At 37.2% G+C, this 17,112-nt stretch overlaps 1 protein-coding gene across 4 annotated transcripts in view; it reads left to right on the top strand.

The window, feature by feature from the left end:
- The window catches only part of NAB1 (NGFI-A binding protein 1), a 45,859-nt gene that overhangs the window by 9,727 nt on the left and 19,020 nt on the right, over window positions 1-17,112 (top strand). For all 4 annotated transcript variants that reach the window (XM_017500686.2, XM_037728548.1, XM_017500685.2 and 1 more), the window contains 2 exons: window positions 3,382-4,219; window positions 15,295-15,428. In XM_017500686.2, the coding sequence (XP_017356175.1) occupies window positions 3,401-4,219; window positions 15,295-15,428 (953 nt within the window). In that variant the 5' untranslated portion in view covers window positions 3,382-3,400. The remainder of the gene's footprint in view (window positions 1-3,381; window positions 4,220-15,294; window positions 15,429-17,112) is intronic.

Below are 17,112 nucleotides of genomic sequence, written 5' to 3'. Positions count from 1 at the left end.
ATCTTGCTCCTCTAGCTCTTTCAGTTTTGATGATAGGGTGTCAATTTTTGATCTCTCCTTGCTTCTCATGTGGGCACTTATTGCTATATATTTTCCTCTAGTGACTGCTTTAAATGTGTCCCAGAGATTCTGGTATGTTGTGTCTTCATTCTCATTGGTTTCGAAGAACATCTTTATTTCTGCCTTCATTTCATTGTTTATCCAGTCAATATTCAAGAGCAAGTTGTTCAGTTTCCATTGGGATTCTTTTTATTGGACTGAGCAGGGTGAAGAACATTTAAGCTGGTGGAAGTGAAAGTTGGCTGTACATTGGCAGCCAGGTCTCAGGGTTAGCTTTTGAATGCGGTTAACTAGTTTCTCTTAACTGTGGAATTCATTGAGAAGTCAGACTCAGTGTGGTTGTTCCACACTGATATCTTGAAAAGGCCAGGTAACAGTAGTTTTCAGCTGAGTGGATTTGCAATACTATAAGCTACCTGTATATAAGATGTTAAGGACCTATTTTATATTTACTTCAGCTTGAAGAGATGGAGGTAGAAGCTTTCTTTTGACTTATTTGACCTTCATGTTGAATCATTAATGGTTATAGATTTTATGAAAACAGAAAATCTCCCAAAAGCTTTCTTTCAAATCACATCAAGTTAATATATGAAGGGGTGGGTGTTTACATTATCACAGCAGGCTTTAGAAGGAAACTGAAACATTCTCTTAAAGCGAAAGCTTAGGAGGAAAACTCCTTTCCCAGTAGGAAAGTGTGGGCCTCTAGAAAGCCTCCAGGGACCTAATCAGTTAGTTCTCTTCCATCTGTTATCTTGACTTTGGAGAGGTACACTTGGTCCTATCAGTCTTTATGGAGATACTATATTCATAACTACTTTCTTACCCATATAGAGGACTTTCCCTTAAGAACTAGGGGGTTTCATTTTTTTTTAATGGGTACAGATAAGAAAGGATAAAACTTGAAAATTATTTTCTAAAATCATTGCCTTATCTCAGAAGAATAAAATATAAGCTTGATTCTTTTAGTTCTTTTTCTTAAGTTTCTCATTTGTATTTGTCTAACATGTATATTTTTCTTATTGCTCATAAAAAGATTAAAAACTATTTTTCCAGATTTCCTCATTTAATCTCACCTCTATCTCATAAGGAGTACATATGGTGAGTTAATTGATCACTTCATAAACCTTGCAGAGTTCCAGTTCTCTTAGTGTGTGTACTACTGGGAAACCCCATGTTCTGGAACTTCTGTGTCTTCCACAGTCTGTTTTGATCATGTGTACATATATACACGTGTATACATGTCCTTTTTTTAGCATTGTATTGAAAGCCTATGGAGAAGTTGCATGATGTGTGTGATGGGAAAGTAAATTTCCTTTCTTCTACCTCTGACACTTTCTAGCAGCCTTTCTATTCGTATAGTATAGTTTAATACAGCCGTAAACTTGGGTCTGTAACTCCTGACAGCTGTTTTTGTGAGTTGGTGTCCAGGCAGATGATAGACTCTCCCTGGAGTGGGAGGACATGCAGAGCCTCCTTTAGGTGATTTAGAAGATGCAAGAACGTTTTCATCCAGAGGACTGAGGTGGCATGAATGTGAAGGTTGACCTAAAGAATTACCTGGATCATCACATGACCTGTAGCAGTTTGTGGTGCCCAGAGGATTTATTAAGTAGGAATCTTGTATAGTCTTTCAGATTTGCCTAATCATGGGAGTCTCCTGAGATTAATCTCAGGCACCTGGGAAACTTTTTCAAAAGCACCCCAGGTGATTTCCTGGGTGTTAGCAGAAGCTACTGGGCCCTAACTCTGTTGTCTCTTGGGAAGTCATCAGGTCACCTGGTTATGCCCATACTAGCCCTTGCAAATAAAGAGGCATAAAATTTGAGGAAGTCACTAGTTGATCAGAACAGATTGTGGATGACACAGAGGTTCCAGGAGATGGGGAGTAGTCAGTGCTTAGAGTGGTAAGGACACCCATTCTCCTGGCTTCAAGTGACTGAGACTAGAATTTTGTGTAGCCTTCTGATAGATGGCATAAAACAAGTCCCAAGTTCTGTGACTTCTTGGCTTTCTGGGAAAAGCCTGGTTAACTATTACTGGTTAACTATTGTCCCAGTTAACTATTACTATATACTGTTAGAGTTGAGAGTGGGTCTTCCATTTTTCCCTGATGCACATTTTTTTTTGTTATTTTCTCCATAGAGGGCTACAGCGTACTTTTAATCCTAAGAGTGCATTTGATTACAAGAAGTTTATTTGTTTCTCTTACATGGAAGTACTTGGCCAACTCCTCTTTGTATGTGGGAGGTCTCCCAGCAACTGTGAACAATTTTTAAAGGCTGCTAAGAGGTCAAGAAGTACTTTGCTGAGTCTTGTTCTGTCTCTTTAAAAACAGACTTCTTTGTCTTGCTTGGCCTTAAAAATTACGTTTCTTCCTTGGCTCTGTCTTAGGCCTTCTCCCGCTGCTTTGGAGGGATCACCCACTCTCCTTATCTTATCCTACAGCTCTCTCCCTGATACACACAGGGCAGTTCTCCATAAGCATTCTACCCTGTGCCATGTGCAAGTGCTGTGTGTTTGAAAGGGAATCCCATCATCCTTATTTTTCTGTGTCCCCAATGCCTGTTAGAATCCTGAGCTCTCAGATGTAATCTCATTGTCACTTGTAACTTTTTTCTTAAACCACTGTCAGTAAACAGTAACTATTTCCTTCATCAATAAACATCAATAAACGGTAACTTTGTTCATCACTTAGATCTTAAGTGATCACCAAATCTTGTCACTTACTTGTTGGACTTTTCTCTACCTCTTCTTTCTTGATTCCTAAACAAACCACCTTCTATTTTCTCACCTCCAATTCATACTGAAATCTATCTTCCTTTGCCTGCCAGACTCATCTTGCTCATTTTTTTCTCTGTAACATGGGAATAACTGTACCTGTGTCACAGGGCCGTTGTGAGAATCAGACATACGTAAAGTGTTTATTGTACTGCCTGGCACACAATAAGTACTCAGCAAATGGTAGCATACTCTACTTCTTACCTCCTGCTAAATTGGATAATTTTTAACTCCAGCTGTGTCCATTCCTGTATATAGTCAAAAATGTGGGATGTGGAACCCTTGGTTTGAGCCTTGGTTGGAACCTGTAGATTCCTGCTTAACAGTTATTCTCTTTTGGGAGAATAGTTCAGTTTAGTTACTGACCTATAAGGTTGTTAGTAGTGCAGAATGAGATAAAGTAGGTAGAGAGAATGCTTCCTTCACGGACAGTCACTATGCAGATGCTGCTTGTTTTTGTTTTTAATACCTGTAGTCTAACCTATTTGATGTAAGAGGTTTGAAACAAGTATGATGAATTTTTACTTTTTTTTTTTTTGGCAGGTTGGACCCATCCACAGTAATGGCTACGGCCTTACCCAGGACCCTGGGCGAGTTGCAGCTGTATAGAATATTACAAAAAGCCAACCTACTTTCTTATTTTGATGCCTTTATCCAACAAGGTGGTGATGATGTCCAGCAGCTCTGTGAAGCAGGAGAAGAGGAATTTTTGGAAATCATGGCACTCGTGGGCATGGCTAGCAAGCCCCTTCATGTTAGAAGGCTGCAGAAGGCTTTGAGAGACTGGGTCACAAACCCTGGGCTTTTCAATCAGCCGCTGACTTCCCTTCCTGTCAGTAGCATACCCATCTATAAATTACCAGAGGGATCGCCGACATGGCTGGGAATATCCTGCAGTAGTTATGAAAGGAGTAGCAATGCCCGGGAACCTCATTTAAAAATCCCCAAATGTGCTGCCACCACCTGTGTGCAGAGCTTGGGACAGGGGAAGTCAGATGTGGTCGGGAGCCTAGCGCTGCAGAGTGTTGGTGATTCCAGACTCTGGCAAGGCCACCATGCCACTGAGAGCGAGCACAGCCTCTCCCCAGCAGACCTGGGCTCCCCTGCGTCCCCAAAGGAGAGCAGCGAGGCACTGGATGCTGCTGCTGCACTCTCTGTGGCCGAGTGTGTGGAGCGGATGGCCCCTACACTGCCGAAAAGTGACTTGAACGAAGTAAAGGAGCTGCTAAAAACCAACAAGAAGTTGGCCAAAATGATTGGTCACATCTTTGAGATGAACGATGATGATCCACACAAAGAGGAGGAAATTCGGAAATACAGTGCAATATATGGCAGATTTGACTCAAAGAGGAAGGATGGCAAACATCTCACACTTCATGAGGTACAAAGCCCACGTTATTCTTTGTGTGTATGCAGCATGTTGCTAGTCATTAGAGATAAGTTTGGTAATAGTTTGCAGCAAATGTGCTACACTCCTTGAAAGCAGTATTAAAAACATCAAGGTGTTAGCAACATGTAGCTCTTTTGTGAAAATAGACCATATTTTTTGTGTTGGGGTATATGTATGTATGTATGTATGTATGTCTGTGTGTGTGTGTCTGTGTGTCTGTGTGTGTGTATTTTTTTTTTCTGAGATGGAGTCTCACACTGTCACCCAGGCTGTGTGTGTGTGTATGTGTGTCTGTGTGTGTATGTATTTTTTTCTTCTAAGACGGAGTCTCACACTGTCACCCAGCCTGTAGTGCAGTGGTGCGATCTTGGCTCACTGCAATCTCTGCCTTCTGGGTTCAAGCAATTCTCCTGCTTCAGCCTCCTGAGTAGCTGGGAGTATAGGCATGCGCTACCACACCCAGCTAATTTTTTTGTATTTTTAGTAGAGACGGGTTTCACCGTGTTGGCCAGAATGGTCTCGATCTCCTGACCTTGTGATCCACCTGTCTCAGTCTCCCAAAGTGCTGGGATTACAGGCATGAGCCACCACGCGCAGCTGTGTTGGGATATATTTTTATTGAACTTGAACATGTTTGAGCTTTGGAACTACGGTATGTGGTGACTTTTAGAAAAATGTCAAAATTTAAGCAGTGAAAGCATAATGTCTTTGCATTTGTAAAGCAGTTTCTTTTTTAATTGATAAATAAAACTAGGTTTTAAATATAACTTTTCATTTAAAAACATTTTTATAGTAATTATAGCTTTGAACATTGTTTTGGTTTGATGTTTGGCATTAACCATTTTTATTTTATCTTTATAGCACTCTAGACATAGTCTGCTGAAGTTTGTATATGTGTGTGTGTATAGATATAAAATTTTGTATGTATAACATATTATACTTTATGTGTGTATATCAACTTTGACGTTTATTTCTTGTCTTTTCATCTAGCTGGTCAACATATCATCTTTAAAATTCAGCCCAGAATAAGCTTAAGTGTTTTCTGTTATCTTTTCCTTCAAGTAGAATGACCTTTCCTTTTCATTTTTATCCCTACATATACTTCTGTCACAGTAATTTCAATTCCTTATTGTACTTATTTTTGTATACTGGTCTGTGCTTCACAGTATAGTCTAGGTTTCTTCAAGGCAGAGATAATGTTTCATTCATCTTTATATCCCTAGAGTCTAGTGAGTCAGTAAGTGCTTGGAAAGTAAATGCATTTTCAAGAGTTAAAAAGACTGTTTCAAAGCTTTTTTTTTTTTTTTTTTTTTTTTTGAGATGAGGGGGATCTCACTTTATCACCCAGGCTGGAGTGCAGTGGGTGCAGCCTCGACCTCCTGGGCTTAAGCAGTCCTCCCCACTCAGCCTCTCCAGTGGCTTGGACAACAGGTGTGTGCCACCACACCCAGTTAATTTATTTTTTTTAAGTTTTTTATAGAGATGGGAGTCTCTCCATGTTGCCCAGGCTGGTCTCAAACTCCTGGGCTCAAGTGATATGTCTGCCTTGGCCTCCCAAAATGCTGAAATTATACAGGTATGAGCCATTGTACCCAGCCAGATCTTTTTAAATAAATGATTTTAGACATGATTGTTGAAGCTTGAGATCAGATAAATGGTTGGCAGAATGACTTAAGTCATGGCCAGTCTGTAACTTGATCTATTTTGGGAGTATCCTTTGAACCAGTGGAGGGATCCACTTAAAAGGCTATATGGCGGTCATTAGTAGAAAAACAAAAGGCAAAATGTGTTGGCAATTTTAGCTTCATACTTTAATCTAGTTTTCTTATAATTTTTAAAACATAGCAGATGAAACACAAAGTTGAGCCAAAATACCTATATTTTTATCAAAGTAAAATTATTTCTAAAAGATTAATAAACCTAGTTAACGTGACTTTAAAAAAAATCATATCCTACTTTAAAAAAAAATCCAATAAGAATTATTTTACACTTAGCTTTTGCTAAGGAGCTCTTTGCCTCTTTAGATAAGTAGGTACAGATGGTATTTAAGTAATGAGACTGTGGGTTTCCCAAAATAAGGAAATACTCAAAATGAACGCCAGTAGGCTGAAATGTGGGGGTGGGGGCTTTGGAAGTTGTGGCTTGTGTTTTAGAAGCTTCACTTAGGCCTGCTTGTTACTTGTAATTCCAGTATGTGAATCTGGTTTAATAATATAGTTTAGGATAAATGTTTGTGAATCAGGAAGCTTTCTTAAAACTAGTAACTACCTAAGATCTTGGAAGAAATTACAAAATCCTGAGCGAATTGAAAGAAAGTACCATTAGGTATACCTTTTAGGTATTATGAGAATTTTGCAGTTTTTTTCTCCTGATTATTTAAAATCAGGATTTTTTTTAGTTCTTCTAAGTTCCTGAGATTAAAGAATGTTGCTAGTTTCTACTCAATTTCCACATAAGGAATATATAACTTTTTCTTAATTCATTGTTGGCTTAATCTCACTATTCTGAGGGTTTTCTTCATATAAATTGTGCGAATACTGTTCTTTTAGTCTTTCAGGACATAGAGCTGTATGTAGGTCACTAGTGGATGAAGTTCAAGCTCTCTATACCTGTTTTTTCAAGTGTTCAAGTACATAAAATTCTTTTTCTTGTAAGAAGAAAATATTTGTTTATGTATTTATAATAACATATTTGTTTCCAAGTGTAGACTGTGAAGAACTATGGAACGACTTATTGTTAAGCCCCTCTTTTTTTTATGCTAAAGAATCAGTGATAGTCCTACAACCTGGCTAACTATGGTCTGTTTTACAGGCATCAGATTGTGGAGAGAGTGAGGGCTGAGGCTTAGAACCACACACATTGCTGGTGTCAGGCACGTGCTAAGGGACAAACCCAGAGCAATATCAGAAAAAAGCCAGCAGGCAGGCAGTGTTGCATCTATTATAAGGGGCATTAACAGGCAGTAGATGGTAAACTAGGCAAGCAGTGTGCCCCCAATCTTAAATCAGTGAATGGATGAGGAGAGAGCAACTAAAATTTGGGAACAGCAAGGCAGTAGAGTATTACAAGTAGAGTGTTACAAGTTTCTACTTGTAATACTCATAAATGTAAATAGGTAGACAATTTGGCATTACAGAATATTTGTCAGCAGATAGCAGCTTCCAGCCAAAGAGCTCTAGAAAGATAGAAAGGAGAAGAGGAGAATGTAGTTAACAGGTAACTGTAGACTGAGCAGAAGAAATTCTGGAGGAATTGAGGTGTTAAGCAGGTTACCAAGATAAGGACCCGGGCCTATAGAATAAACAGTGATGCCATGCTTAAGTCAGTTTCCATTGTAGTGCGGAGAAGTCAAGGCCGAGTGTTTCAGAAAAAACCAGGAATTTCACCTTCGAGAGAGGAGGAATGCCGAATCTGGGAACTCACAAACCAGGATGCATTATTAAGTTAGCTTGTTTTATTCTGAACTCCCAACCTCAGAATTGATAGATTTCAGCATCTAACACTTGAAAGAAAATGTTGAACTTTTCCTTCTGGTGATTTTAAAAAATGAATTACGGTAGTCTATTTCTTGAGTCAATTTTGGTAAGCTACATTTTTCTAAGAATATGTCCATTTCGTCTAAGTTTTCAAACTTACTGGTGTCAAGTTATTTATAGTTTTTTAAGACCTAATATTGACCTAAGTCCAGGCATGGTGGCTCATGCCTGTAATCCAAGCATTTTGGGAGGCTGAGGCAGGCGGATCATGAGGTCAAGAGATCAAGACCATCCTGACCAGCATGGTGAAACCTCGTCTCTTATGAAAATACAAAAATTAGGTGGGCGTGGTGGTGCACACCTGTAGTCCCAGCTACTCGGGAGGCTGAGACAGGAGAATCACTTGAACCTAGGAGGCGGAGGTTGCAGTGAGCTGAGATTACACCACTGCACTTCAGCCTGACAACAGAGTGAAACTTAGTCTCAAAAGAAAAAAATACACACACACCCCCTCCCCCATATTGATTGTACACTTAATCTCCTTTGCCCGGATCAACCTTGCCAAAGATTTGCCAGTTTTATTCTTTTTCAGAGATCTGCAAACGAGGGTCTGTGGACCCAGTCTCACTTATCTCCTGTTTTTATAAATAAACTTTTATTGGCACACAGCTGGGCCTATTTGTTTATGTACTGTTTGTGGCTGATTCTGAGCTACAGTGGTGAGTTGAGTAGCTGCACCACAGGCTGTTTGGCCCATAAAGCCTAAAATATTTACTCTCTGGCCTTTTACAAAAAAAGCTTGCCAACCCCCGATCTTTTTGAAGAAGGCACTTGGGCTTAGTTGATATTCTTGCTTGTGCTGTGTATATATTTGTCTCCTTTCTTACAGTTATTTTATTATTCTTTTCTAACTTTATTTGGGTGCTTAGTTCATTAATTTTTAGTCATTCTTTTTCTAATATGAGCAATTAAAGTATAAGTTCTCACTAAGTATTGATTCATTGTTATTCCCAGTTTTGATATGAGGTTATTATTTTTCAACTTTAATTATGTTTATTATTTATTTCCTGACCATCAGTTATTTAAAAGTGTTTCTTCATTTCCAAATATGAGTGATTTTTTTTCCCTTAGATATGTTTTCTAATGATTTCTGACTAAATTATATTGAGGGCAAGAGAACATGGTTTGTGTAATGCCAACCCTTTAAAATTTGTTGAGAGTTTAGTTATGGTTCAGTTTGTGGTCACTGTTTTTTTATGTTTGGAAATGATATCTTAAGCAGTTGTTGGTAGAGTGTTCTGTATGTGTCTGTTCTAACAAGCTTAATAACTGTTATTCAAAGCTTTTATATTCTTAACTATTTTGTCTACTTGCTCTATCAGTAAAAAGAGTTGTGTGCTAAAATTTTACTGTGATTGTAGTGTCATCTGTTTCTCTTTGTATTATGCAGTAATCTTATTAACCTTTAATAATGCATTTTACTTTAAAAAGCTATTTTTTAAATATTCGTATAAATATATGAGCTCTCTTTTTACTAGTAATTGCCTATTACATCTTTAGATCTTTTTTTGAGACAGGGTTTACTCTGTCACCCAAGCTGGAGTGCAGTGGTGAGATCATGACTCACTGTAGCCTTGACCTTCCAGGCTTAGGTGATTCTCCCACTCAGCCTCCTGGGTAGGTGAGACCACAGGTGTGTGGTCCAAAGAAAGAAAGCTAATTTTTTTCTTTCTTTTCTTTTCTTTTTTTGTAGCGACAATGTTTTCGTGTTGCTCAGGCTGGTCTCCAACTCCTGGGCTCAAGCGATTTATCTGCTTCAGCCTCCCAAAGTGTTGGGATTACAGGCATGAGCCACTGCACATGGCCTATTGCTTGTTATATCTTTATATCATCCTTTTATTTTCAGCCTTTCAGAATCCATGTTTTATATATATCTTTTACAGAAAATTATATATAAAATTTATATAAGATTTTAAAGGACCCAGTCAGACATTCTTTGTTTTTTAACTGGAACATTTGGTCCATTTATATTTATTATAATTACTAATATTTTGGATTTTTTCCATTATTTTATTTGTATCTCCCCTCTAGCACCGATACACTTTATTTCTGCATTTATCATCTGGGATTAGTTTCCTTTGAGGATTTTCTTAATGAAGGCCTGGTGGCAAACTTCATCCTTCCCCACCTACTAGGAAATAACTTTATTTTGCTCTCGTTTTTAATTACTATTTATTTGGGGTGTTAAATTCTGTAATGTTAGTGGTTTTCCCTTAGTAATTAAAGATACCATTTTATTGGCTTTTGGCTTTCATTGTTCTGTTTAGAAGTTAGTGCTTATTCTGTTATTTACTGTTTGCTTTTTAAATCTTGTTTGTTTCTGCCCCAGTTTCTTTCTCCTTTCCTGATTCTCACATTTTCTTGGTTATCTTTACTATATTGCTTTTCAGTCATATTTTCATATCCCTTTATTTCTTCAAATGAAGTCTTTGAAGGTCTGATTTTGCTGTCTGTTTCTATGAGTTTTCACTTTTGTTCACTTGTTTCTGTGGATGTTTTATGATTTCTGTGAATTTATATTTCTTGGAACTTTAACTGTGAGAATGTTTAGAGGCCTGGAAAGCTAATTCCCTAGAGGTTATTTGCTTTTTCTTTTTACTGGGCATCTCGGGACATTGCAAATCTGAGGCCCTGTGAAAATAGATTCTCAGCCCATTTAGTGTGAATTATGGCTGATTTGGGGTCATGAAATCTCAAAAGAGTGCCTTTTGTTCTCTTCCAGTCATTACCAGGGTTCAAGACAGATAATTTTCTTTGCATTCTCCTGGGGGTACAGATGTATTTCTAATTCAGCCTTACACTGGGCATGTGTGCTGAGGTTTCAGCTTTGTGGAGGCAGTGTTTAGACTCCTCACTTTTGGTCAGCTGTGGGCTTTGCCTCTTGTTTCCTCCCCATTCTCTCCAATACCATGAGGTCATGAAGATTGAATCTCAAACTTACCAAGTATAGCAACTGTGCTTAACTTAAACTCCCTTGAGGTACTGTATTTATTCATTTTGGTCTCCGTGTCTTTATTCTCATCAGCTCATTGAGCATTTAGATGATCCCCTCCCCATTTTATTTAATATTTTTGGTTGTTTTTTCTGAGCGCGGTCAATAATGGTACCTAGGCCTCCCAGTGCTGGAGATGAAAGTCCTGAGCCTCCCTATCACACTGTGGTCACAGGGTTTTTATGCCAACAGTACTTAAAGTCACAATCATTTGATTGTTGGAGATTATAATTTTAACAACCCAGAAAGAAAGATTTGTTTAGGAATCAATAAACCACTCTTTTTGAGGATAAAGATAACTGTAATGACTTTAATTTTTAAGTCCAGTTATAAAAGATAGAAAGCTAATTTCAGGAGGCTGGGTGTGGTGGCTCACGCTTGTAATCCCAGCACTTTGGGTGGTCAAGGCGGGCAGATCACTTGAGGTCAGGAGTTGGAGACCCGCCTGGCCAACATGATGAAACCCTGTCTGTACTAAAAATATAAAAAAATTAGCCGGGCATGGTGGCACACACCTGTAGTCTTAGGAACTTGGGAGGCTGAGACAAGAGAATCACTTGAACCTGTGAGGCAGAGGTCATGCCACCATATTCCAGCCTGGGTGACCAAGTGAGACTCATGTCTCAAAAAAAAAAAAAAAAAAAGGAAGCCAACTTTAATAAATCTTTCACATAAACATATGAATGGAATTTTGGTATTTTGGGCTACAAAAAAAGGAAATGGAGGAAATAAGTAAACCAGTAAGGTTTACTTATTTGTTACTTTATCCTTTTAACAAAATTAGAATATTGACATTCAGAAAAAGCTAACAGTGCTACAGCAAATGATGAACTGCTTGGGAATATTTTCATTTTTCTTTTGTAAGTATATCATAATAGTTATTGATTTGTTAATTATTAGCAGCTGGGGGGCATGAAATCTACGTAACTCTGACAAAATACATGTTTTTAAGGGAGAGGCTTCATGAATCAGCTTTTTATTACAATAAGGGGATGAGCTAGAGTTATTTCTCCAGCCTCAGTTTTCTCCCAGGTTCCCACTGCAGAGTTTAGTCTACTTCTTTGGTTTCTGGGAGCCTAAATTCAGTGACAGTGAATGCATTATGTTTGTTTTCCTTGGTTCCTGGTAAGGTGATGGAAGGAATATTAGAATATTGTTTTCAGTTTATGTTGAAAAGTTATTTTCTGTGGTTGTGCATAAGCTAGCACCTCTGAAATGTCAATTTAAACATCTTACTGAAAATCAGAGGTTTTTATAGTAATTTAGATTTATGAATATGAAAACAAAAATCGCTACATAAAAAGCTATTTGAGAATGCTCTTCGAGGTCATGTAGCCACTGTCATTCCAAAACTGAAGTTGATTTATTTTGGAAATCATTATTTAAAGTATACATTTCACTTTTAACTCCAAATAACATTCAAAGGCACTTAGGGAAGGAATTTATCTATTGATGACTCTTTAGAAGGAGGGGAGAAAGCTGAAAATAAATTTTTCCTTCAGTTATGCTTTCATATTCAGCTATGGATTTAAAATAGGAGACTTGGGTTTATTATTACAACCTTTTGCTGTCAGTCGCCAAATTAATTGTCTCAGAACAAATCAATGTAAATCACAGTTGTAAATTTGGGGAGGAGGATATCAGATATCTGTATCATACCAGTGTACCATAACACACCCTAGGTGGTTTAAATACTTAGATGGGAAAAGTAAAAGGATCAGACTAAATTATCGTACGTTTATATATTGTTAGGGTGGGAAGAATGTTTCTGTGCCTGGCACCCAAGGCATGGAAACTGTGTGGCTAATGACAAACTTAAAAAAAAACAAAAACCCATTATATGTGATGAAGAGTTAATACTGTTAATAAAGAATTCCTGAAGTTGTAAGAAAATGAAACATTGTAATGAGTCAAAAACATAAGAAAAAACTAGTTTCATAGTCAAATAGATGCAAATTATAACCAAATGCTTTTAGAAATAGAAAACAAGTAAAGTTTTAAAAAGGTAGTAACGAGTGTTGGTCAAGATGATAGGAAATGGACTCCTCATATAATCATTGACAGCATTACGATTTAGAACAACTTTTCTGAGGGTAGTTTGGTGGAATGTATAAATTTGTTAAAATTTAGTGTACCCTGTGACGTGACAGATCTATTTGTAGGAATTTATTCCAAAGAAATAATTGGATTTGTGTGCAAAGATGCACATTTAAGAATCTCTTATGCAGCTTTTTTAAAACAGTACGTGGAAAACTGGAGATATGTTCAGAGTGAAGGTGGTTTAAATAATATATTGCTCTTTTCTACAATGGAATATTGTATGTGTAGGTAGTAAAAGTGATGTTTTAAAGGATTTTTCAGTTCATTCATCAGTCAACAGATGTATATTGAAGTTCCAACCCATGCCAGATGCTAATGTAAACAAGTCTCTGCCTTAATAAATTGGTGGAAATAAAAAACACAGCATACATAACTGAAAAAAATAGATTACCAATCTGTATATATGTATGTACTTACATTTTGTATGTATACTGAAATATTGGAATAATGTATATTAGAATATTGTCATTCTGGATGGAATGATTGTGTGCTATTTATTTTTATTTTTAAAAATTGTAAGTAAGAAAAATTTTTCTAAACAAAGATGAGATGCCTGAGTAGGGAGAAAAGGTGGCTACAGTAGTTCCCTCTTATCTGTGAGGGACACATTCCAAGATCCCCAGTTGGATGCCTGAAACTGCAAATGGTACCAAAACTTATATACACTGTTTGTCCGTATACATGCATACCTACAATAAAGTTTAACTCCTAAATTAGACACAGCAAGAGATTAGCAACAGTAACTATTAATAATAATAAAGTAGGACAATTAGAACAGTATGCCAGCATTATCGCTCTTGCACTTTGGGGCCATTGTTGAGTCAAACAAGGGTAACTGGAAGATGAGCACTGTAATACCAGAAGACTCCATCTGGTGGCTTAGATGGCCACCAAGTGACTGACGGGCAGGAATGTAGACAGTATAGGTACATTGGACCAAGGAATGATTCATCACTCGGACAGGACAGAGTGAGATGACACATAGTTTAGAACTTGTGAATTGTTTATTTTTAGAATTTTTCATTTAGTATTTTTGGGCTGCGGTTGACGACAGTTAACTGAAACCTCAGAGAGCAAAACTGTGGGTAAGAAGGTACTGCTGTACCTGATTTCTTATGAAAAGAAAACAAGAACTAACACTAACAACCACCTTGTGCCAGGTGTGTCTCCTCATCTGCTTCTTGTTAGAGCCTTTTGGGATAGTGATATTATGCCATTTTGCCTCTCAGAATATTAAATACCAAGTCTCTCAAAAGTTTTGCATGTCCAGAGTCACAGCTGGTAAATGATGGAGCAGGAGATATCTCAGTTCTGTCTGCTATCATGTCCCATTTTCTTTTTGCCAATCATCATGCCTTGGTTAAATAAATCTTTTGCATATTTAAAAAGCCTGATATAACTCTTGACAATTTCCTATATCTATTTATATTGACAAAATTATGTGAAAATTTTTCTAGTTAAACAATTACAGGTTTTGAGTTTAGGATAACAAAATTTTAGTACAAAGTGTTTGGTCAACCAGCAACTCTATATTGGCAGTATTTAGTAATTATTGAATTATGAAAGGGCAGTAGAATTAGATGGATCATAGAGATTAGTCCAAGACCTTAATATTCCAATACAGCCCTAGTATGTGATAACTCTTCTATTTTTTTATCTTTTTTTGGGAGACAGAGTCTTACTCTGTCGCCCAGGCTGGAGTGCAGTGGCGTGATCTCAGCTCACTGCAACCTCCACCTCCCAGGTTCGAGCAGTTCTCTGACTCAGCCTCCTGAGTAGCTGGGATTACAGGCATGTGCCACCACACCCAGCTAATTTTTGTGTTTTTAGTAGAGATGGGGTTTCACCGTCTTGGCCAGGCTACTCTTGAACTCCTTACCTCATGATCCACCCGCCTCCACCTCCCAAAGTGCTGGGATTACAGGCATGACCCATCATGCCCAGCCACTCTTATTTTTTACTAAGCGATTTGATAAATGTTTAAAATCATTTGGTCTTGATTCCTTTTTAAGAATTTTTATGTCAGCGCACATTTTAAAAAATCTGTCAGACCATGTACATTCATTTTTGGTTAGAGATAGTATCAGCAAATCCTATATTCTAATATTTTGGGTTTTTTTATAAGCAAGATGCAGAATATGTTTTACTCTTTAATTTTCCTTGTTGTCTGTAAACTCCCCTACCTAACCAAAAATAAACAAGCATATGAATAAATGAAATCAAGATGGCTATTATGATTCATTTGGGCTCTGTGAGATGGGAGATGAGTTGATCTTCTTCAGAAATTTGGCATTAGGAATAAATACCATTCTGATTTTTATGAATTATGATGACTTCATTATATAATGCTGTGACATTCTTATATATTAAATGAAACCTTTTGCATTTTGATGAAATCAAAATTTTCATAATTTTAAAACTCTGTTTTGAATATCCAGCTCACTGTTAATGAAGCAGCTGCTCAACTCTGTGTGAAGGATAATGCCCTGCTGACAAGAAGAGATGAGCTCTTTGCCTTGGCTAGGCAGATTTCTCGAGAAGTCACCTATAAATATACATACAGAACCACCAAGTAAGTGTTTAACCAACTGGCAGTATTTTCGCATTGCTTGATAGAATTAGAGTTTGAAACATCATTTGTTGATAGAATATAAGCTATAAGCATTTCTGAAAAAGCAGTATGATTATTGTTCTATGAAACTAAACAATGCAGTGACTTTTGAAAACATTGCTCAGGTGATTTTTGTTGTTTAATTCTCTTTCTTTTTTGAAAGGCATCATTCTCTAATTACTATAGCATTGGTTTGGTAGTGGTTTTAGATACTCTTCTCTCACACACTCTCTTTGGTTTTGAGTGTGATGAGGGGATTTAGTCAGACAGCATTTATAGATGTATTTGTACACCCCCTAACCACATGAACTTGTTGAACTCTGAGGAAACTGAGTGGTTCTTTTTGCAAAGTGTTTGCAATCTGATGAGATTAGCTGGATATGTAAAATGTCTCTCTTGACTAGTATCTGCGGGAAAATTGAAAGACAATTCTATTTCTAGCAAATGGGTTATGGAACAAGAGTTTGAAATAAAAAATATGATGTTAAAAAGCAATGGTGGTTTCAAAATTTAATGTAAACACAGCATATTCTTCTTCACCTTATCCTTACTTGAGCCGTAAGCATTGTCTACAGGACAGGACCATTTGATTTTGTTCACTTGATTCCACACGGACCCTGATTTCCAGCCCACATTGTATTGTGCCTGCCTCTGCTTCTCTGAGTGGATGCAGATGACCACTGCATTAAAGTAACTAAGTTTTTGTTGGTAATTTCACATTCTGAGCACCCTCTCCAGCCCTAATAAATCACATTCTTTGGGGATGGAACCCTGGAATATGAACTTTCACAAGCATCCCAGAGCATTCTTGTGCATCCTCAAGTTTGAAAACCAGCAATAGGCATTTGCCCTCATTATCATTATTTTTCCTAACTCACAACAGTTTCATTTCCTGCCCTATGTCAGTACCTACCTATTTACAATTGACAAGTAAAATGACTAAATGAATAGGGTAAGAATATGCAGCGACATTCTCTGGGATTATTTATAAGGTTTTTTTTTTTTTTTTTTTTTGTTAGATAATCAAGAGCTGATTTGCTGGTTTTTTATTTTCTTTGTTGTATTATACACCATTTTCTTTCTGAGTACTTTATTTAAATAATTTTATTTAATCAAAGTGATGCATGTCCACTTCCATGATTTAAGAAGTCGTGCAATACGTAAGGCTTATAATGAAATTCAGTGGTTCCTGTGCTCTGCCTTCCCACTTCTCAGTTCCACATTCCAGAGTCAACTGCCTTAAATGATTTTTAGCTGTTTCCTCTAGTCTTTACCTTCACCTTTCCTTTTAAAGTTAAATGTACTTTAAAATACATTAACACTTTTACATAACTTAGAAGCCACCTCAGACTCCTAAGGCGCCCTCATTATTTTTTATGGCTGCATGGTATTGAATTGTGTAGATGTGCTGTAATTCATTTAGTCCCATTCCGTACTGATAGCTACTCGGGTTGTTTCTAGTCTTTTCTTATTATAAATAATACTATAATAAATAACATCATACATATTTTGTTGATTCTGAGATGTACATTGTCACATTTTAACATCTTTTATATTGAAGTATGACTTGTAGTTGATGACTTGTCATAGTTTAATTAATTTCATAGTGGTACATGAAATAATTATGTATTGGCGGAACACCATT

This window comes from Cebus imitator, unplaced genomic scaffold (assembly GCF_001604975.1).
Source record: "Cebus imitator isolate Cc_AM_T3 unplaced genomic scaffold, Cebus_imitator-1.0 Scaffold268, whole genome shotgun sequence".
NCBI classification, from domain to species: domain Eukaryota; kingdom Metazoa; phylum Chordata; class Mammalia; order Primates; family Cebidae; genus Cebus; species Cebus imitator.
This window is presented reverse-complemented; position numbering and strand designations above follow the sequence as displayed.